This window comes from Aulonocara stuartgranti (assembly GCF_965226115.1).
Source record: "Aulonocara stuartgranti genome assembly, chromosome: 23".
Taxonomy (NCBI): Eukaryota; Metazoa; Chordata; class Actinopteri; order Cichliformes; family Cichlidae; genus Aulonocara; species Aulonocara stuartgranti.
This window is the reverse complement of record NC_138958.1, coordinates 7,189,404-7,212,500: the sequence shown is the minus strand read 5'-3', so window position 1 is coordinate 7,212,500 and position 23,097 is coordinate 7,189,404. Positions and strand designations below refer to the sequence as shown.

Here is a 23,097-nt window from a genome sequence, read left to right as displayed (position 1 = left end):
GCCACCAGTCATTTTGCAACATTAGGAACTTGGGAATCAGGAAATGATTTTGCATTTTCTTCTCAGAAGATACCCTTTTTTGTTTGAGTAGAGCTGCACACAAGATACCATTCAGATCATACACTACTTTATCCACACCGGACTCACACTCTACAGTTATAACTTAAAATGTGATGTGAATAAGACCTTTTTCTAACTGTTTTCCTGGTTGAGATTCAACAATCCAGAAAATCTGTCAATAAAAGAAAGAATAAAGAATAATAATATAATTTAAAAAAATCTGTCATCTGCATTGGTATGAACTTATTCATTTCTATCCACTGTCAGCCTAAGTTCCTGTACTGCAAGGAATGCACTTTAAATGTGTTATAACTAAATATTTCTGGGTTTTTTAAAGAAAAAATGTTGCTTTAAATCTATGCATTAAAATAACCACACATATGAAAAATAGAATAACACACAAATCAGCAGACACCTTTTTAATCGCTCAATAATTCCAAACAGGAGTATAGTGAACTAAATATTTTAAAGAACTACAGAAATAGTAGAATTTGTGTTTTTCTTTATTTCATTTGGTGTGTTTCAGAGTCCTCTGCTCATTGTTGGACCCTGAAGCTTGATCAGACTCTTTGTGGACGCATGTTGGACAGCAGTGTGGGGATGACATCTGGCTTGCGAGTATGAAAGTAGTAGATAGCAGCTCCTCCAACCATGACAGTCAAGCTCATTTTAACCAGTCGACGAGCAGTGGAGGGCTGTTCTGGTTCCAGCTACGGGGGGGGGGGGGGGTGGGGGGTGGGGGGGGGGGGGGGGTGATGATTTTTACTTCATGTTAAAATCATGCACAACAGTAACAAAGAAGACTGCAGAAGAAAAAGTGTAACATCATACCTTTCTGGTTTTTAGAGGCTGGAACATGCGATCAAACTGGGTAAAGATTGCCCTGTGGGCTCCCTCCCATTTCCCTGGTCCCATCAGCCGGTACTGGTAGGCGGTAACGGGCCCCCAGAGAACCCTCTTGAACAAGGGGTAGTCTGTGAAGAAGAGCCAGAGGAGGCTTGGCCTTACACCAATCTCTCCAGCTATTTCATCCATGTAGGAAACAAAGTCCACCTGCAGTGGGGTCAGCTTTGAAACAATGTAACTGTGGAGAGAATAATATAAAGAATAGTATTATTCTAAAGTGGCACTAACATGGTATAGAAGTATAAGATATAAGAGTATAGCGCAGAATAGATATGCTAGAATAAAGCATTCCTTGTTTATACTTAGGTTTGATATTATGATTGCTTCCAGAGTCTAAAAATTCCAATGCTAAGTGTTCTTGATCATTGCAATATTAAAAGTCTAAAATTAAACACCTTTTAATGGCTATAAAATGTGTAAGATTAAAATGTGGTATGACGCAGCTGCAACCTTTACAGTCTGAACTTTAAAAGGAAAAAAGGAAAAAAAAAATCACATGCTAGAATTGTCAGGGTATGCAAGCAGCTGGCTTCAAATTCAGATTTCTAACTGGATTTTTTAAAATGGTGCCGTTTGCTTTTTAAATGCAATTACATGGATAATGAAAATTATGTATGTGTACAGTTTGCTTACAAAGAAAAAAGAATGTGAGTATTAATTTATTTACATGTTCAGACTAATGAGCATTTGTATGTTTAGGTATTATGACAATACACCTGTCTAACCTCTCTATGCACCTTGCTAACCAATCTCACTATAGCTAGAGCATCTTCTGACATATAACAGGAGAAAGGACAATGGTAAAAGACAGGTTGAAGTATTTAATAAGACAAATAGTTACCTTTTTTCAATATTTTTTGTATCTTTTTCAACAGCCTTGATCATGGACTGGCTTGACGGCAGTTTTTTATGTCCTAGGCAGCAAAAAAGGTAATTTGTAAATATAAATGAACTAATTTGTAACTAACAGTTAGGCATGCTAACTGTTAGTAATAACAGACTACCTTACCTTTGAAGACACGAGTGACCCAACGGGCCTGCATTTCAGCCTGAGGCATGATGGCTCCAAGGGCATGAATGAAACCCACGACAGCCAAAGTAGGATGCTCTAGGGTTGGGGGGAAAACATGCTTGTACAGACCCGCACGGTGCCCAGACTTGTACATGGCGTTTTTTGGCAAGTAGGGGAAATCATAGTTGTACCCTGTGGCAAATACAATAGTGTCCACCTGTGACAACAAAGAAATATGGTATTAAACTAAGTCTTCACTGAACAAAGATCTTGGAGAAAGTTGAAGAAAACTCTTCTCTGACCTTTTCCACAGTACTTCCATCATCAAACACCACAGTGCACCCACAGATTTCCTTCACATTTGGTTTGATGATGACTGCCCCGGACAGAATCTTCATTGGTAAGTCATCATTGATTACTGGGATCTGACTGAAGAGCCTAGAGTAGAGTATTTTAATGAGAAGCAGAATCCCTCATCTGACAGCACAGCGTTATACACCAATCTGGCATAACATTACGACAACTGACAGGTGAAGTCAGTAACACCAGTTATCTCTTTATAAGGGAGCAAGTGAACATTTTGTCCTCAGATTCAATGTGTTAAAAACAGAGAATTGGCTAAACATAGGGGATTGAGAGAGTTTGTGATGACCAGATGACTGGAGCAGAGCACCTCCAAAATTACAGCTCATGTGGGGTGTTCCCAGTCTGCAGGGATTAGTATTGTTAATGTTTTCTTTTATATCACGTTGCTGGCTGGCTAAGTGTGCATCGCTTACCTTGAGGAACATCTGTAAACAGGATGGCGCTATAGGAACAAGGAAAGCTGCCGGAGGCAGCGTGATGCTGTAGGTACTGTTCTGAAGGGAAACCTTGGGTCCTGCCATCCATGGAGAAGTTACTTTGACATGTACCACCAACCTAAGCATTGTTGCAGTTTCCATGGAAACTGTGTTCCCTGATGCCTATTTCAGCAGGATAATGTGCCTTGCCACAAAGCAAAAATGGTCCAGCAATGATATGAGAAGCACAATGAGCTTGAGGTGTTGACTTGGCCTCCAAGTTCCCCAAATCTCAATCCTGTGGGATGTGTGGGACAAACAAATCTGACCTACAGAGATCCCACCTTGTAGTTTACAGGACTCAAATGATTTGTTGCTAACATCTTTGTGCCAGATAGCACTGCACACCTTCAGGGGTCTAGTGGAGTCAGCGCCTTAAAAGGTAAGGGCTGTTTTGGGAACAAAAGGGGGACCAACACAGTATTGGGCAGGTGGTCACAATGTCATGCCTGATTGGTGTATATTATAGGGAACTAACGCACTGTGATTGATCTCATTACCTTGGCCTGAGTCAAAATCTATGTGGGCGTGACACCACCTACCTGTGTTTGGGTTTTAGGGCGTACATGGTGTGGTCATACATGGCATTGAGTTTCTTCTCACCAAACCAATTGAAGAAGTTGATTGGGAATAGCTGAAACAGGATATGAACAAAGCGTGTGTTGTACTTCATGTCAACTGGCACACCATTGTCGGAAACTTGCCGGATGATCCAAGCACCACGACGAGTGCTCATGTACACCTGGAGAATGGGAAAGACAGAATTCACCAAAACTCATGAAGGAGTTTTTTTTCTATCTCTAATCAAAAGAAGATAAGAAGAACGAAAAAGCTTTCTTCAACCTGCTCTGCAACTCTGCTGGTTTCCACAGCAATGTCACCTCCAGAGTTTCCAATTCCGATTACCACCACTCTTTTTCCATACATGTCTTCAGGTCCTTTGTAGTCCCAGCTGTGGAGATATTTTCCTTCAAATGTCTCAATTCCTGCAACATAACAGAGGTGTCATATGAAAAGACTAACACACAAAGGTATAAAAACAAGACAGTTATTTTTTTAAGGGTTGATTTTTAAAAATCAGCCATATTTTAATCAAAGCCTTTTCAGGATAAATGCAAAACATTTTACCTGGGAAATCTTTGAGTGGGAGGTTAGGGTAGGTGTAGTGACCAGAGCAGCAGATCACTGCATCAAAGACATGCCTCTCCTCATGTCCATCTCTCTTTTCAGTCAACACCTCCCACCTGCCAGTGCGAGAATAGTCCGGTGCTTTTCTCACACTTTTCACTAAGGTCTAAAAAATAACAATGTAGGCCGATTCAGGTTTTCAGATATCTGCCAAATGTCACCAAAACAGTTTTGAAGAATGTGCTTTTCTCTCATTCTACTCTTCTTTGTTTTTATTACCTGGAAGCGAATGTATTTTAGGAGTTTAAAGTGGTCTGCATACATTCGGAAGTAGTTCAGGATTTTAGAGTGATGCATGTAGTTGGGATAATCAGAGGGAATGGGGAAGTCACTGTAGCACATCATCTCCTTTGAGATATTGATTGTAAGTGACCGGTAGATACTAGCCCTGTTGGGCTCCGAAACTTCCTGCAGAGAAATAGTTTTAAAAGACAACAAAGAATTTTACTCAGTTTCACACGAACAGTTTGCTTGTCAACATGTTTGTCTTCTTAAATGTAGACTTGCCTTGAATTTCCACAGTCCGCCCATGTCGTCACTACTTTCAAAGCAGGTTGGCTCCATGCCTTCTTCCAGACAAGCCTTTATGCTGGTCAGACCAGAGGGGCCTGCCCCGATCACTGCTACTCTGTGCACCATGATGGACCTGCAACCAGATGTTGGAAAATGTACCTGTAATTTTGAACATTTGTGAAATTAAGTATGAAAATGTAAATTTGTAACCAAGGAAACCGTCAATTGCACTATATTCAGGTGACAAGATCTTAATGTTAAAAAAGAAATACAAAAGAAAACATGCATAGAAAACTGTATTAATACTGAACAGTTTTCCTGTTTAAGAATGAAGCTTAAATTAGTTTCCAGCTCGTTTAAAATGCTCGAGAGATTTTTACCAGACCGAGATAAAACGGTCACGTGGCAATCCCTTTCCAATAATCCTCAGTTAGTTTACTTGATTTAAAGTAGTGACTGCAACAATTTAGAGCAATTGATGGTTTAACCATGTTTTACATGACTGAACTCTACAAATTCCTAATCCTGGCATCTGTCATAAAACATTCTTCTCAGAAACAGAAGAGCAAAGGTGACATCAAAGTTCTTTGAAAGACCTCAAGCATGCCAAATGTCCTTGGGCAAGATACTAACCCCATGTTTGCCTACTTGTGGTGGTCAGAGGGCCCGGTGGCGCCAGTGTCTGGCAGCCTCGCCTCTGTCAGTGCGCCCCAGGGCAGCTGTGGCTACAACGTAGCTTGCCATTGCCAGTGTGTGAAGTCCTTAGGGACTGAGTCCTTAGGGACTGAGTCCTTAGGGACTGAGTAAAGCGCTATACAAATGCAGGCCATTTACCATTTTGTCATTATATCATTGGAGCATGGTTATCATAACAATATCATAACAATGCAAAATTATGTTAATAAATGAAAAGAAATACGCCATCTTATATTCAAGTAATCACAAGCTATTTTAAACCCTTTGTACCCCATGACACACTTAGAAATATTGCTGATTTAAAAATCCCGACACACATATGGAAGCTTTATATTGCAGAAAGTGTCTATTTTTGCTTACCTTGATCTTCCTGTGGTGATTTGGTGTGCCTCTCAAGTGGGGCAAGCATCACCTGAGCACAGACTTTTATACAGAGAGGGTAACTATACACACTCTTTTTTTCTTTCTCTCAGTCCTGTCCAAAAAAGGAAGCTACCAAGCTGAACCATGTTTACCAAAATCAAAATGGGTTTGACTTTGACTAAAGTTCAATTCGTGTTATTTTAAGTAGGAAGAGGAGTGCAAATGAGTGACAATAGTGAGCAATGGGAAGAAGGAGCAATAATGATACGCACAGAACTCTATTAATGTATCCATCTATTACACATGACGCAAAACAGTTTTAGATTGGTTCCCCATTTAATTACAAATTCTTACAATCAAATTACGGGATAATTTTCAACAGCAAATTCAAATCCACGGACTATAATACAGCATAACCACACACACAGACGTATACATAAATGTACATTATAAGATCTATACAAGTGATGTACAGTGAAGTTCATAGTATTTAGCAGGCAATGAGTGCAGTAAAATGTATAGAAGCTTCATGTTTGAAGAATGTATAGAATAAGAAATACATTTTGTTCATAAAGTTTCTCAACTGTTACAGTACAGGTTATGAGAAATGTGCAAAATCTTTCAGTACACAACATACACAACTAATTTTTTAAACATTTTTAGTCTTAAAAAAAAGAAAAGAATCAATCATAAAAATTATTTGGTCACAAAAATTACCATCCAGCATATTTAGATTTACAACCAAAGTGTAATGAAGTGAAAATCTTCAAAGCTGAAACCTTTCTCACTGGCACTGGGAAGATCATTGGTTAGTTATTGCAGAGACAGCACAGATTGCACAAGGTCAATAAAATATCTGAGTGGGAACAGTCTGCTGAGTTCATACAGGTATCTGGATCTGGCTTAGACCAACTAGCACAAACCGGTGGGAAAAAAAAAAGACCCCAGAGACGGACACGAAACTTTCTTTTTGTCAAATACACGTAATACAGGACAAAAAAACTGATGTAACTTCTTGTCTCTGGCAGTACTGAGGTGTGTGTTTGAAGTGAGCAAGCTGTTGTGCAACTGACTCAAGTATTTTCTCCCCCCTGACAGAGTGGTTTAGCCATACACTTCAAACACGGCACTAAAACTCATTCACAGATTCAAAAACATATTCATAATGTTTCTTTGCTTTTCTTTGTAGTACTAGCACAACTATTTTTTCCTTTCTTGAATTATAAACCAATCAAAAAGGATTTAAAATTCCCATTCAACTTACTAAGCTTAGTTTTATAATGATGGACTGATGGTGATTAGCTGATACTGCTATTTGAAGTATTGATTCGACTGGCAGCTAATGTTCATATCCCTTCATTTTCTCTGTTGTACTGGGAAAGAAAAAAATATTTATCATTAAAAAAACTATTTGAAAATGTACTTTCACCTTCTAATCCCACATCTTTGAACAGTAAGTGAGTGCAAAATGAATGCACCGATTACAGATTAAATATTAGCCACTGCCATCATCTATGGAGCCAATGTGCATCCCTAGTAGAAGCAAAATTTCCTAAATAACACTGCAATTTTACCAGGAAGAAGAAGAAGAAGAAGAAATAAACATTCACTCAGATTTGGCACACAAGTGGAGCAGCTTCAAGGACACAAAAAGGTTAACTACGTCTCTTCTCACGCCCTCCACGTTCTAATGGGAAGGGTCAATAGCCTCTGTGACAATGCCAACGTCAAACACACATTTCAGTTACAACATCTTAACTACTTGCGTCATTTAAAATTTTATTGTTAATGTTGGACCTCACTTGGGCATTTAATCAACTACTGATAGTGGCATTGCACCAAAATGGATTAAACATCAAAATGAATCTGGGAAATACAGCAATATGTGAACTGAAAAACTTTGCGTACAGGTTCAGTCATTGGGTCGGTGTGGATAATTATTAACCCAGTGATACCTAACCCAGTGAAACATGACTGTTTCTTGTGTTTTGACTAAAAATTGAAATTCACATCGGGTTCAGTAGGTCAAAGAGCCAGGTCATCAAATATATAATCTACGAACATTATATCACTCATTATTGTAGTTGAAAAAGAGACATTATTCAGTCCTTTTGGCGATGGCGATTTCCACAAATGCATATTCCACATTTATCGATGCATCTTAGTACATGTACAATGCAGAAACAAAACCATATACCTCATGTCCATTCATCCATGAACCCCTTGCAGCACACACCATATCATAACATAATAAATGAAATAGTAAACCTAAACATGGCATCACCTAAATGTGATACCAACAAAATAACTGCTTGCTGCTTTGGCACAAGTGGCAAATAAATTGTGTAATTTAAAAGAAATCAGCTTATTAGTTTTCTATTTACTTATCTAGATTATTGCCCTCATTTTTTTAAACATTGGTGGAGCATTAAAAAGAAGTAAAAAAAGTAAAACTCTAGTATTGTTAGGAATTATTTCACAGTGTAGGAATTAGGACAAATTTTCAATAAGAAAATTTTAGGCAATATTTTCTTGGACTGAAATTTTTAATTTTCAGACAGAGCAATCAGGTATGGACTTGAGGAAATTATTTCATTCCAGGTGTTTACCCATGCATTCCATGCATTTGGGGGGGGGGGGGGGGGGGGGGGGTGTCAAGATCTCTGTCTAAATAAATAAATGTGGGTAAATTCCCAGATGATTAAACATCCAACTATTTTGTAGATAATAACTGAAATGAGTAAAGAAAATAAACAGTCTATGTATGCAAGATAATTCATAATTTTATTGGGCGGGTTATATTGGTTGGGTCTGATTATTGGGTGGGGGGGGTGGGGGTCATAACACCCCTAACCCCCCTGGAAATTACGCCCCTGCAGCTATCTTCTAATTTGCTTCCAAATTTATCACAAAAGTCAGGAAATTTGTGTTTGCTCAGTTATTTCTTTGTTGTAACACTATATATTTCATACCGTTGGAAATCCTGTTTATTTCCCCTTAAATGCTGCCATATTTGTAAGAAAAATGCTTTTGTGGTTTGAGCAGAAGTATTGAGTACGTGGTTTGCCCCCATGAAAACCTTGCCAAATCTCCTCTGGCAATGCAAAACTTAGTCTGCTCTTTACTCTTGTTTGTGTCGTTTATTGAGTTGAATTATTGAGGTTTGAAGACACAAGACATGTTGGCAATTTAGCAGTTTGTAAATTAACAATCGGGCTTCAGTAGCATGCGGACGAACCATACGCAGCCACAATAACCTGGCATCTCCTGCTCATGCTGGTTACCAGGTTGGTCACACACTGCTATGGGATTGCATCCCATTCTTCAACCAGTATTTGTCACAAATCAGCCAGTCTGGTTGTGCTGGTAACTCTCGCACAAACAGCACGCACAAGTTGATCCCATATGTGTTCATTGGAAATCAACGAACACCATCCTCTCAACTTCCAAACTCTGGAAGGACCCCGTTCAATGTTCAAAAGTAGTGAGTCCATACTTTAAGAGGCGATCTGACTGCTGTGGACAGAATCTGGACGCATTACTGAATGTTCCTCCACACTTTCAGGTTTCAGTGCACATGTTACTCACACCAACAATGCAAATGGGCCTTACTGTGAAGGGCAGTCATGGTAGGCCTCCTGGCGGCCTCATAAGACTGGCTGTGTGGAGTCTGTTCTGGATTGTCTCACCATATTGTCCAGCATTTTGTCCTCTGTAGAAGACAGCCTGCAGTTTCGAGGTTCTGACAGGGTGAGGAAACGGTTTTCATGTGGTGTTGTCTTCTTGTGACATGCGCTTCATGGCCTACTTCTGACTTCATCCGTTATATGGAACTTGATCTTTAATTTGGAGAAGGTATTAGAGCTCACTCCAAATAATGCTGCAATTTTATTTTGGACAACATCCCCTTGAAGTTGCTCTTGAAGTTGGCAAGAGCCCTATCCAGATCAGTCAAACGTAGCATGTTTGGAGCACTAACTGGCAGGGTCACTGGTGCTGCTAGTCAGAAGCTCAAAAACAAAGAATCAATAGCAGAATAAGCTGTTTGGCATTGGCAGAGAAGATTTGGCAAGTTTCTCATAGGTGCAACGCAAATACTCAACTCTGCTGCACAACCCACAAATGCATTTCCCTTACAAATGTGGCACCATTTAGGGGGAAACAACAGGTTCTCCAGCAGTATAAGATTTATCGCCCAGAAGCATTGCTACAACAAAGACATAATCAACCAAACTTTTACTTTTTGTGCAAAGTTCTAATGCAGCAAAGGGCTTAAAAGAAAACCAGAAAACAAGACTGAAAAATTGGTTAATGAAACTACAGATCATTATTTTTTCCCCCTTCATATACGATTATGTATTTAATGTCCAAGAGCATTTAAATGTGAATGAAAAAACCTAACCATGCAATATATTTACAATCTTTTATATATATTTAAAACAGCACACCTGTGAGTCATTCAAGTGAATCAAGTTACTTTTTTCATTAGTTTTTCAGTAAATTTCACAATGAAAATGTCTATATACAGTATATACTCCTGTAGTACTTAAGACCCAAGTGTGTGCATTATACTGCATTCCTGCCTAATAAAGACAAATGTGCAGTGTCTTATTCCATTTAAGTGAAGACAACTCTTAAGCCAATTGATTTTTGGGTGAATTGTCCCTTTAAGCAAATACACTGTACAATTCTGATATGCCAACTATACTGCGTTTGCAAATTTCTGCAAGTGATATATGTAGACGACCTGATAACATTACGGTTAAGTGTATGTAATCCTTCAGAGCTGATAAGTTATCAGTTACATGTACAGTTTTGGTTGACTAATAATGAAAGAGAGATAGTGTTAAAGTGAAACAGACAAATATATGGGGTGCAATTAATCTTTATGAGGGTTTGGATGTGCTTCCTTAAAAGAATGTTATGTCTTCTTATCTGATCAGTAGTCACGTAAAGAAGAAAAAAGGCCCTCTGTGCTCTGTGAACAAAGCTTTGAGGACATGTTAGGGCTTATATCATGATTAGCACCTAGAAAGGCTAGAGGGGGGCAGGTGAAGACAGGTAAGCAAGTTTGCTATATGTGCAGTTTTCATTTGATGTCAGCAAGTAAATGTGAATTGTGAAAAAAACAAAACAACTATTCACAGAGTAGTTATACAATCTTTCATTAAAAAACAAAAAACAAAAACCCAGCATGTCTGATTCATAAATTATAAAACAAGTTACATTCTGGATATTTTTAATTCAGTTTTTCCCGTTATGTTTAATAAATACTACTATTTAATACGTTTTTGCCATGGTTTCCAGATTGAACAACTTATTTCACTGTAAACTTTCAGACAGTGTTTGAAGCTGTGCAGCAACTCTAAAGTACACTTCTTTTGATGCACGCGAATAAGCTGCCACTGGTGGAATGTTGTGGTAGCATAACATTGTGTTCAACACATCTGTTTCACTTTTAAAAACTTTTTGCTAGATTTTGTAAAGACTGAACTGAGCTTGCTTATAAAGTTTGTGGATGTGTAAAGTAAGTAAGAGCCCATTAAACTGTGTTGTGAATGTAAAATTGAGTTTAGACTTTATATTGTATCCTTGAATCAAGCTACAGAAGTGTCATAAGTGAGTTAGAGAACTTCAAGGTAAATGGTCAAACCTGTTCTCCTGTAATCTGTTGGGATTAACCTGCTACTTGTTATAGACGAGCTAGCAGCTACCTCAGAAAGAGGGCTAGTAGTGGACTTAGTTGTCACACAACATGAAAAACTCTTCGTTTTTTTTTGTTTTTTTTGATAAAGATCTACTCTCTAGTGTCAGCATAATCTCCAATACAACACTTATGGGATGTAAAAAGTATTCTTAATATTTATTTGAATGTATAAAAACATTTATTTTATAACAAAACAATTTTTGTTTTAACACAACTTTATGCTCCACAACATTATTCATATTTCTCTTCAGCAAATATCGTTTTGTTACAAAGTAAATGTATTTTTAAAATGATCCCAACCTTAGAAATAGTGCTGCTTTCAATTCAGTGAGAATATATTACTATAAGGGAAAAAGGTGTGTACGTGCTCCTTTACTCAAATATAAACTACCATTTCCTTAAGTCCTTAAGCTGACTGTCCCAGCAGCCCTTGCAGTGTTTGAGGGGACAGCCACAGCATTTCCACAAGGTTGTACTGGCAATAGCCCATCCAGAACCCAAACATCACATCAGTCACATTGTGCCTGCCCAGCATCACTCGACTCAACCCTACCAGGCCCACCCACAGCAGAACGAGGACTCTCAACGGGGCAGCCAGCACGAGGTGAGCCAGCAGGAAGCGGCCACACATGGCGGCACGCGTGGCATGTCCGGAGGGGAAGGAGTAGCGGTCCACAGAAAAGGTGGCGAACATGTCCATACGATTATGTGCTGGCCGACGCCGACGCACCACCGCCTTAACAATGCCAACCAAGATCAGGTCCAGCAGCAGGCCTGCAGGGGAAGAAGATGGAGATATGCTACAATGCATGAAACAACAACAACAACACAGCCACATTAAAACAAACAAACAAATGTGAATGAAGCATGTTGTATGAAGTGTTTACAGTGATCAAGTAGAGTAGAAAAGCACCAGGTAAGAACCAGACCATAGACTATTTAGTCCATTTCAGTGCCAGCAAATCCTCCAGGATCTTGAAGATTAAGCAGATGAATTAAACTTTGTGTTAACCTTTATTTTTTCCTATTAAAAGTGAAAAGTTAACTTGACTTGCAGATTTTTAGACTTGTAGAAGGCCTACAATAATCTGCAATCTGGTAAAGATTGTTGTTGTTTGAACCAGGGTTTTCTTATTGAAAAAAACAAAAAACAAAACCTAACTGTTATTTGCACCACAATGATATCACAAAGAATTTCACAGTATGATGAAAGGGAAAGATACAACAGCAGCATTGATTACAGGAATGACTGCAGTTTTTAAGTCATGTTTCTGCATTGAGAGAATGAAAAGCTTTTGGTCTCCTGGGCTGCAGCACTGAAAAATTAATGCAACACTCAGGTGGCATGAAGCCAATTCGCTTCTACGAATCTAATGAAAGGGCTTCAGCAAAATGAAAACAGAAATGCACATTGCATCCATCATTACTGACAACTACTATGTGGTTACATTATTATCTGCTGCTTTTAAGACCTGAGGTTAATAACCATAGAGAGAAAAGGGTTTAGACGGTTTGCATTATCACACAGCAGCTTGCTGCTTCCCTTTTAAGCTGTTCTTTTGAAGTAAGTGCACTACTTAGCCCCCACATCAGAGTGCTGTGTAAGAGGGAGTCTTGTTCCAAACATGTTTTGATGAAGAGCTGGGATTTTACCAATACCAATGCTTACTGGCTCTAAACTACTTAAGGTAATACTTCTTAAAGCCTTGTGTTTATTTAATGCTGATATGAACCACAGTAGTTGGTGCTTACTCACTAACATTATGCATTTGGGAGGGTTGGCAAGTAAATATTAAATGATTACTGAAAGACTATGGGGACATATTGAACTTTTTATTCAATACCCTTGGGGCACATCTCTCTATTGTGGTAAATGAGGTTTAACTAGGGAAGCCCTTATTCAATAGTCTGTTATTTAATGCCCCTTAACATAAAGTTTCTGCCTGATCCAGCTTAAACGGCAGCTTAATTCAGTTTCTGACTTCTCCTTAATATCTGAAAGTGGAAAGCAGGTCATAAAATAGAGAAAATGTCCATCACACTTTGTCATAGGTCAATTTCATATGAAACTATTACTCATATTTTTAGCTTAGAAGCCCATTAAACATTCTGAAACTCTGCATGTTTGTTTTCCTATGATATTACCGAGGTAATACTGCCACCGAACAGCAATAAATGTATAATGTAAAACCACAATAAATAAGTACATGCAATCACGACACTGTGGGCTTTACTGATACCAACTGCTTAATCCAATTATGACTCTGAACACAACCTCGGTAATTAAAGAACTGTTTATAACTCGGTCTAGAATCCAAATATAGGTCTTTGGCATTTCTGGTTTCACTGCAGAATACTCCGGTCTTGACCCTACTCTTCTGAAAACATCACTATCACATGCATTTCCTTGCTGTGGCTTCACACAGCATCACATGGACACTCCCTGGAGGCAAAGAAGCCCCAGACCACTTTGGCACTTCAGTCAACATTTTACATAGCTATCCAGTTTTCCAGATTAAGACCTATTTCATATAATCTTATACTTTTACCAGTTTCCCAAGCTGTGAAGGAACATCACAAAAGGTGTAACAGGTGACATCTACAGGTGAGAGCCAGCCAACACCAATTACACAAAGATAACCCTATATACTCATTATCTGACGCGTTATGAGAGGTGGGATCAGCTCTTCTGTTGCTTAAGTGAAGAAATTATGAAAGAAGAACTGTGCAGGACAAATCAGGACCGGGAAGGAGCAAGGAGCTGTGACACCAAACCCAGCTCAGTGGCGCACTGATATGTATTGAGAGGGGTTTATCTGTGATTACATACGATGCTGGAAGAAGAAGCAACATGAAAGAACACAAAAAGCAGAGTTTTACCCATGAAAAGGTTGAGCATGACTTCTTGTCCTGCAGCACTGTCGCTCTTGTACAGACAGTAGGCGGTACCAGCCAGCCACGGGATACCATGTCCCGATATCTCTAAGAGCTTCATTAAGGGGCGCACACTGCCCCAGGACGAGTCCTCACAGGCACACACTCCCAGCTGCTTGGACAGCCACAGGTCGATGGCCAACAGGGAGCTGAGCGCTACGCGAATGAGGGAGGGGTTGAGCCGGATACCATCCTCTTCAGGTGGCCCCTGACCGCTCGCGGAGCCCGTGGAGGAGCCGGAGCCCCGGCGCCGAGTGGGGCTTTCAGAGGCTCGAAGGCGGGCCGTGGTCGGGTCGGAGCCCTGGCGCTGGAGCAGGTGTGGCGGTGAAGACCGGTTTAGCGGCTTTGTCAGAGACATGAACTCGTAGCGACCGTTGGAGCTCCCGAGCACCGGGCTTCCTCCGCTGCGACCGGGGTTTTTCGCTTTAGGAGAGGGCATGGTGTCCGTTAACTCACCGGCGTAGACAGGTATGTGTAGTGTAGATGCACAGCAGCGGTAAATTTTCTGCAGTGCTGTCCCGGTTGTCGCTTCTTTAGCTCATCTGTTGTACGTTTCACAATTCTTATCACGTCCAGGAAAAGATGAGCCGTGACGCCATATTTGTTGTTCTTCTCGCAAAGTATCCTGGGAAGCTGTGTTTTCGAAACTATTTTATTCCCTTAGCGAAGTTATCGCGACTAAAATTGTGTAGAAATTGTGTATTTTCAAAATAAATAAACAAATAATTGAATAAATACATGTATAAAATTGAGTAGTTTTAAGTTTGCATGTATTTGATTTCTATAAAACTGAGTTAGTACGGTTTAATATTTGCAATCTTTTTTATCTTTTGTTTTTAAGTCTATTTATTTTTTAGAGAACGTTCGTTTAATTCATTTTCTATAAAAATGATTTTTTTTATAGCAAACTGACAAGGCCTAAAATTTATGACGAGTTCTCCATATTTTAATGAATTAATTTATTAATTTTGGTCTTCGTTTTTACATTAGCAATATATCTTTCTTACACTTTGCACATTATTTTTTGAAAAGTTTTTAATTATTTTTTTCTAATACGTTTGCGTCGTTATTCTCTGTTTGTTTCGATAGTTAATGTCGAAAGATGTCGGAAAAAACCCACGTGTTTTAGGACTCTTCTCTGGTTGGTCGGTGAGCTACGCTGGACCGAATGGATCCGCCTCTATCCGGATCCATTGACATATTGCGCAGTGGGGTCAGCATTTTGCTCCTGTCCGTTATCTCTGGTGTTTGAGCTGAACAGGAGAGTCGAACATGCCTGGACTTGTGTTGGGAGACGAATTCCCAAATTTCGAGGCCGACACCAGCATCGGCAGGATCAAGTTTCACGACTTCCTGGGCAACTCGTGAGTGTCATCTTGCAGCATACAGACGTCGCACTGTAACTTGTTTTAAGTGGGTTTTGGTAATAATGCTGCAACAGTGCAGCTTATTGCGTGCTCAGTCAGTTACCATCCCTTCGCGATTCCTCTCGATTAAAAGCTTTAGCAGATTTTTCCCAGATCTTACTCGCCAGTTATGGCGGCTGACATAGACGGCGTTACACAAGCGTGACCTATTGGTTTAGAGACACTTGTAGTTTGTCAACTACACAAACAAAAAACTTAGTTAACAGTCTTAACTACACGCTGTTAACAGGTAAACTGTTAGACAATAAAATCGACTACAAGAAGCAGTTCATTAGATACTGGAGGTGTAAACTATGTGAAACGGTTGTGTGCGTGGCTGTTTGTTTTCCCTCTAGTCTGTTCTCCACTTAGGTTTAATTGCACTCCTTGTTGTGTGCCTATTGTTGAACTTGGCAGTGCACACATCCTTCAAACATCCAACAATAATAGGCTCGATTGGTTAAAAGAGCAGAGAAAAAAAGAGCACTGTGTGCATGTATAATATTTAACACACCCCCACACACAGCTCGAGGTGAAATGTGGAAATGCACATTTTGCTGTGAGGTGTCCCAATAACATGATGCAACGTCCTTTGAAAAACACCCCAGATATTTAAGTAGTGTTGAAAAGTGTTCCTGTTTAAAGCACATCGTTTTTTATGGGGAGGAGAGAAGAGTGGGGGAAACGATGTGCTTTAAACAGGAACACTTTTCAACACTACTTAAATATCTGGGGTGTTTTTCTTTCCTTCGGAAAAACTGAAACATGTAGTTGTTAGCTGATTTGTAAATACCCAAGAAAATAATTTGCAATGATTTATGGCAAACCATTCAAAATTCAGGCTTCTCCTATATGCAGTTTTATATCCCTACAAATCAAACGCCTTGCAGTTTTTGCCAGAGAAAGCAGAGTATTTGGGGAAAAAAAGAATGAAAACAGTCATTCTGCTATCCTAAAGTTTTGGCACACATTGCGTTATCAAAAGTATAACTGGATCAGATAATTCCAGCTTTCATCAACATGAGAACACCACCCAGTTTTGGTGACTGCATAATAACTTCCTTATTTTTCCCTCCTCGGAAATGTTGGACTGTGTGAGGCAGCCATCTGTTCAAACCGTTTCAAGCTTTTCCTTGTGCCTTTCCCCCCTCATTTGGATTTTTTTTTTTTCCCTACCAGTTCAAATTCTAATCCCAAGAGGTGAACAAACTTTGTTCAGCCTCATTTGAAGCCTGGTAGTCGTAGGATATTTAGCCAAAAACATCAAAGAAGCAAACAAAAAACCCAAACTGGTTTAGTCACCCAATAATCAGCTGATCATAATGCTTCTAAACCATGTGATGAGGGGTCACAACAGACTGAAGGGCAAATCCATCGAAGTCATGGCAGACCCCAAACTCACATGATTCCAAAGCTACTTTAAAAAGACCAACAGGTAACTCCTTAGTGGATTTAAAGTCTTGTTCTCTCTGTCATACTCACAGATACTTGTTGCTTTAGCCTGTGTTTGGAAATTACTCTCCTCCTTTTGTTCCCCTTTCTCTGCTATTTCATCCTCCTTTTTTTTTCTTTTTTTTCTTTTGTTTCGGCTCCTACTCTTTAATTATCTTTTTCTTTCAGAATATTTCTCAGTATCAGTTTGTAAAGCATGTTGGAAGCACAAGGTGGTGAAAGCATGAAAACTTGCTTATTGTTTTACAAGTCTCTTCAGCTTGTGGTTACCTTGAACTTGTAACTTGATTTTTGTAACACACCCTGTCTATAAAGATTTGAATTGCACATAATGACTGTTATAAAGATGATCGAACACATTGAAACTTTTTATTTTAACATTTTATTTTTACTTTTAATTGATGCTCCAAACAGAGGCCTTGTTGAGTTGGAACAACATCTCTTTTCCCCTGCAGATGGGGTATCCTGTTCTCCCACCCGAGGGACTTCACTCCTGTATGCACCACTGAGCTCGCCCGTGCTGCCAACATCAGCAATGAGTTCAAGAAACGAGGCGTAAAGATGATTGCCTTGTCCATTGACAGTGTTGCTGATCACAACAGCTGGAGCAAGGTTAGGAATGCACAAGTACAAACTGTATAAGAACTTTTTTTTCTTTAAGTTCTTCAGGACACCCTTGCTGAAAAGTACATATTATTGAGATATTGACCATTATCTTCAAACTCAACCTGGTATTATCAGGTTATACAATCTATCCTAAGCTTAATTTCTTCACATTTCCAGAGATAATAATTGTCTCATGTCCGTGGACTGGGAAGATCTGGTTCTGTCTGCTCCGTTGGGAGAAAAACCCTGTTTATCTTAACTTTAGTGCTCCTACATGTCTGGTCTAAGAGTAATTAAGTAATTTAGCCTTCAAGTCCCAACTCGAGTTAAGTTTCCAGTAAGAAGCACATACAGTAGGTTAAGTGCTGCAAATAGTATATAGAAACATGCACCTCATCAGAAGCACTAAATGGTAGTTATTTTCAAAACCAGCAAGGGGTGTAATGAAATAGTTTTGCATGGCAAGAAAGAAGGAATATGAAAGTAAATTTACAACCTTCAACTGGAACTAAAGTATGAAAATGATATTAAGTGTAAAATACACTGAGGAAGAAATAATGTTTATTATAATGATTACTTACTTAATTATTGTCTCTTTCTTGTTTTTCTTGTTTCTGTTGTAGTGTATATTATTATTATTGTTATCACACTTTTTTAATGTGGACTTTACTACAGCTGTTATTTGTACATTACTTTGAGTGTAAGGAATCATAGCTGATCCTGGTCAAGCAAAAAGCACCAAACTTTTATAATAGTCTACAAAATGTTTCTCTGAGTGGATCAGAGCTGTGCTGCTTTTTCTTTTTCTTTAAATCTGTGAAATCTTCTACTTAAAATAATCTGGAGTATTAAGTATTTATAATAGAGTATAATACAGTAGAGCACTTTGGTCACCAGCTGTGGTTTTACCTTTTTACTTTATAAAAATACAGATTTAATTTTGACTTAAATATATAATTCTACATATCATTTAAACTTTTTTTTACCAATGTAAACTATTTTTAATGTATTTTGTTTGTCAAAGAAAGTTAAACTATTATGGATTCTTTTTCTTCTTCTACTTCTACCACGTTTATTCTTCAAATTAACAATGATAGTACTACAGGCGAATATACTTATGGCCTTTATAAAACATGCTGCTGTTCCTTATCCAGTAGTTAAAGATTACATGCCGAGGATCTGTGATCACTCATCAAACCTGTGCTGCAATAGTGGAGAGATGGCTGCCAGGAGGGACACAATTATTAACAGAGGATGAAATGTGAACTAACAACCATTTAAAAGCTGACTGTATCTCTTGTCTCTGAACAGGATGTGATGGCTGTTAGCAAAAACGCTGATACTGACCTGCCTTTCCCCATCATCGCTGATGACAAGAGGGAGCTGTCAGTCCTGATGGGTATGCTGGACCCAGATGAGAAAGACAAAGATGGCATGCCCCTCACGGCTCGCTGTGTGAGAAACCCATTCACTTTTTATTTTCTTCAATAAATAAAAGTAAAACAAAAAATAGCACTATAATTGTGAAAGAACAGACAACAATTAGATGCATATTTTTATTTTGCAATAAGATCTGCACTGACTTGCATGCTTGTGAAATGTTTTGGCTTTATACTTGCTGTTTTAATTACCCACCATACCTGGTAGTTAATACTTGAAAAAAGTATTGATTTTTACAGTTAAACAGAAATGTACACTTGCTGGCCACTCTGTTAGCCACACCTTGCTAGTCCCGGGCAATGTTCAGATTCAATAAGGTGCTGGAAACATTCCTCAGAGGTTTTTGGCCCGTGTTGACACGATCGCATTACACAGTTGCTGTAGATTTGTCAGCTGCACATTTATGACGCGATGCTCCCATTCCACCACATCCTGAAGGTGCTTCATTGGTTTGAGATCTGGTGACTGAGAGGGCCATTGGTGGATAGCAATGAGTCATTGGTGGATAGTGAACTCATTTTCATGTTCAAGAAACCAGTTTGAGATCATTTGAGCTTTGTGACATGACACAAATGTCAAAGTTGACCATACTATCCAAATCTCACTGCCGAAATTTAGATTTATCAGATCCAGTATTGTCTTTCCTTTTTGTTGTCCTGTTTTGGTGTGTGAACTGTAGCCTCAGTTAGGGCTGTGCGATATGACCAAAATCTCATATCCCGATATAAGAATTCTATCGTCTAATAACGATATAAATCACAAAAATGTAACATTTTCTGTAAATTCTGTGAATCTCAGGCAGCTCGTCTTGTGGGAAGTGTTTCCAGCTGCGCGTCATGTAGCTGGAGTCGAGTGTTTTAATTAACCGATGCATGAAACTATACATTTTTAGACATAAGTTGTAAAGGCCGCCGTTTTCTTTGTGAGTAATTATTACACAGCGTGCTGCGAGGAAAAGCCTGTTCTAACGTTTGAGTCTAAGGTTTATTTTTTTTAGCACCTGGCGGCTCTTTTTTAATTCTCATCCGTAAATAATCTGCTCTTTCACGTGATTCAGTTTATTTTGAAAAGTCTCAACAGGATCTTGAGCTTTATTGTGAAAGGTTTATGTGGAACATAAACAAGCGGACACGCGATGCTGTTACTGTCGTTGTTGCTAACCACGCTTGTCCTTCCGTAGTGTGGTTATATTAAATATAAGAGAAAGAGAGAACTTTAAGAAATTAATATAGCCATCAAAATGATGAAAAAATATTGCCGTAAACAGTTTATTTTGCGACACCACGAAACAAACGATAGCGTAAAATGAAACGATAGACGTTTTTATATGGTCATCCGATATATATTGTTATATCGAACAGCCCTAGCCTCAGTGTCCTGTTCTAACCTGACTGGTGTGTCATTGTTGATGACCTGTGGCATCAACAAGGCACTTTTCACACAGAGAACTACTGCTCACAGTTTTTAAAAATGTTTTTCTTTTTTTTCTTTTTTTAAACATTCTCAACATTTTCTGAAATGCTCAGAGAGCCCACATGGCAAAAACAACAATGTTCACTTAAATCCCCTTTTCTTCTTCATTGAACTTCAGACATACCTAACAAGGTGGCCAGTTATTTAATTATTTTAATTCAGTTAGCAAGGAAACCCTTTTTACTGTTTTAGCATTTTTGGACATATTGAATTTTTTTAAATCTAAAACACAGAGTATATCCAGAGTGTTGTGGTTAAGGAGTGTTATCTCGTTCCACTTTAGGTGTTTGTGATCGGCCCTGACAAGAAGCTGAAGTTGTCCATCCTATACCCTGCAACTACAGGAAGAAACTTTGATGAGCTGCTCAGAGTTATTGACTCTCTGCAGCTGACTGCACAGAAGAAGGTTGCCACACCAGTTGACTGGAAGGTACGTAGTGAAGGCATCAGTCAGCAAGCGAGGTCATCAACAGAGAACAAGAACTGATGTAACGCCACCTGCGCAGCTACTGAGCAGCAGCTCTTAATAAGTTATCCATGCCAAGTGTGCATAATTGAACTAGACTGCAAATAGCAAATAATGTTATTATGACAAATGTAAAAACTCACATTCAGTATCTGGTAAATATCGTCCTGGGACCCAGCCTGTTCATTTTATTTTATTATTATTTTTTCCATTGAAATTTTTCTCCAACTAAGACTATAGCAGTCTGTCATATTATAAAACATTAGTGTTTTATAGAAATGATTTAAATAGTTGGGAAATATTCACTTTTTGCTAATAAAGACTCATAAAGTGCTTTTAAGTTCTATTAAATATGGGCCTGCAGTGAGTAGACAATTGGCCTAGCACTAAGGCTGAATGCAGAATGGTTCTTTCCAAGCTAGCTGACTCAAAATCCACCAATAGCATGTTACGTCTTGTTTTTTGGGGGGTCAGTTTTAAATTTGTGTTAAACTTTTCTTGGTCTGAAGCACCAACCATTTTTAAGGTCGGCTAACTGCCTCCTAAATTTCATTTAACATTTTAGGTTTATTCCTAAAAAGTGGTTTATTGGGGGAATGTCGTATGATGAAATAGTAAAGGCGTATACCCTGTGTCTAAAATACCCTTACATGTTTTTCAGCCCGGTGACAAAGTCATGGTCATTCCCTCGCTCTCAGATGCTGAAGCTGCGTCTCTGTTTCCTAATGGTGTGACAACTGAAGAAGTGCCTTCTGGAAAGAAATACCTGCGCTACACCCACATCTGAAATCACATTCCTCTTTGACCTGGAAATCTTTGGTTAATAATTCACATAAATCGGTGCACGTACCCAGTTAGGTGACTTGTATTTTCAGTCATGCAATATTTCCAACACTGAAGCAGAAATGCCTTATCCCCAAACTACTTATCCCCAAATAAACACATTTTTCACATTTGTTTTGTGCTTTCTGAGCCTTTCCCTTTTTGTACAATTTTTCAACAGTTTTAAACAAGGTCCTCATGTGTAATTTGCCACTAGGTGTCCTCCTACAACCTGGCATGGAAATATTACCATGCTGCCTTTGCTGCAGTAGTGCTTTCTGTCAGTAGGTGGCAGTATGTGTTAAATGGAATCCTCGCTGAGCTATTGGCAAAAGAACCAACTTGTTCTCAACAACTGCAGTGATAGGGAGTGGTACCACATGTAATGAAATGACTACTTGTATTTTCACACATTAAAAAGATGATAGAGGACACTGGTAGTAAAGGTGAGCTCTACTTTCAGTAATGTTGTATTTCTCATAATATGCAGACTTTCAAAACCTTCTCACGCTTTTCTGTTTTCGTTGCGCTGCCTCAGCTTGCAGATTATGCATAATTATGTCTTTAATGTACCAATGAGCATTATGCTACTGGAATATGTTTTTAATTAAGCTAAATCTTTTACTATTTATCTGATTGTACTTTAGTTCATAACACCACATTTAGAATTATGAAGCAGAAACCTTGCTAGATAATGGATTTGTGATTTCCAGCCACAAAGAGTAACATTAAAAGATGTGGGATTGAGGCACTTCACTTTTCAGAGTTTCAGGTTTTTAGCAGTACTTCCAAAGAGCTACCCGCCCCTCCCTACACTCCATGTAGAGGTGTGGTGACGGCGTAATTAGCACTGTTGCCTCACAGCAAGGTCCTGAGTTGGACTTCACCATCTGGCTGGAGCATTTCTGTGTAGAGTTTGCATGGGTTGTCCCTGTGCACTCTGGCTTCCTCCAATACTCCAAAGACACAGAATTAAATGGGTTAGGTTAACTGGTGATTCTAAATTGCCCATAGATCTGAATGCAAGTGTGAGTTGCTGTCTCTCTGTTAGCCCTGCAACAGATGGGTGGCCTGTGCAGGATGCACCCTGTGTAGTGAAAAGCCAGAGAAAGGAAATGAATAATTCCAGTTTTGTATAGCTGAACCCCCCCCCCTTTATTATTCATTTCAAAGACACATAGTCATGTGTTCGTAAATCTATAAAGCATCAC

General features: G+C 39.0%; 3 protein-coding genes across 3 annotated transcripts; 1 reads left to right on the top strand and 2 right to left on the bottom strand.

The window, feature by feature from the left end:
• Nucleotides 1-529: 529 nt before the first annotated feature.
• Nucleotides 530-5,221, bottom strand: LOC309701026 (flavin-containing monooxygenase 5-like). The gene is made up of 11 exons (XM_082524985.1): nt 5,155-5,221; nt 4,512-4,654; nt 4,228-4,412; nt 3,949-4,114; nt 3,664-3,806; nt 3,363-3,562; nt 2,281-2,416; nt 1,976-2,195; nt 1,808-1,880; nt 892-1,144; nt 530-770 (listed from the first exon to the last, which is right to left on the bottom strand). The coding sequence occupies exons 1-11, from the start codon at nt 5,157-5,159 to the stop codon at nt 621-623; spliced, it is 1,674 nt and encodes a 557-aa protein (XP_082381111.1). The 5' UTR covers nt 5,160-5,221; the 3' UTR covers nt 530-620.
• Nucleotides 5,222-7,346: 2,125 nt separating this feature from the next.
• plpp6 (phospholipid phosphatase 6) lies at nt 7,347-15,298 on the bottom strand. Its single transcript, XM_082524988.1, has 2 exons — nt 14,168-15,298; nt 7,347-12,061 (listed from the first exon to the last, which is right to left on the bottom strand). The coding sequence occupies exons 1-2, from the start codon at nt 14,658-14,660 to the stop codon at nt 11,694-11,696; spliced, it is 861 nt and encodes a 286-aa protein (XP_082381114.1). The 5' UTR covers nt 14,661-15,298; the 3' UTR covers nt 7,347-11,693.
• A 41-nt stretch (nt 15,299-15,339) lies between these two features.
• prdx6 (peroxiredoxin 6) lies at nt 15,340-22,017 on the top strand. The gene is made up of 5 exons (XM_082524989.1): nt 15,340-15,585; nt 17,535-17,691; nt 18,997-19,140; nt 20,882-21,028; nt 21,726-22,017. The coding sequence occupies exons 1-5, from the start codon at nt 15,494-15,496 to the stop codon at nt 21,849-21,851; spliced, it is 666 nt and encodes a 221-aa protein (XP_082381115.1). The 5' UTR covers nt 15,340-15,493; the 3' UTR covers nt 21,852-22,017.
• Nucleotides 22,018-23,097: the final 1,080 nt, after the last annotated feature.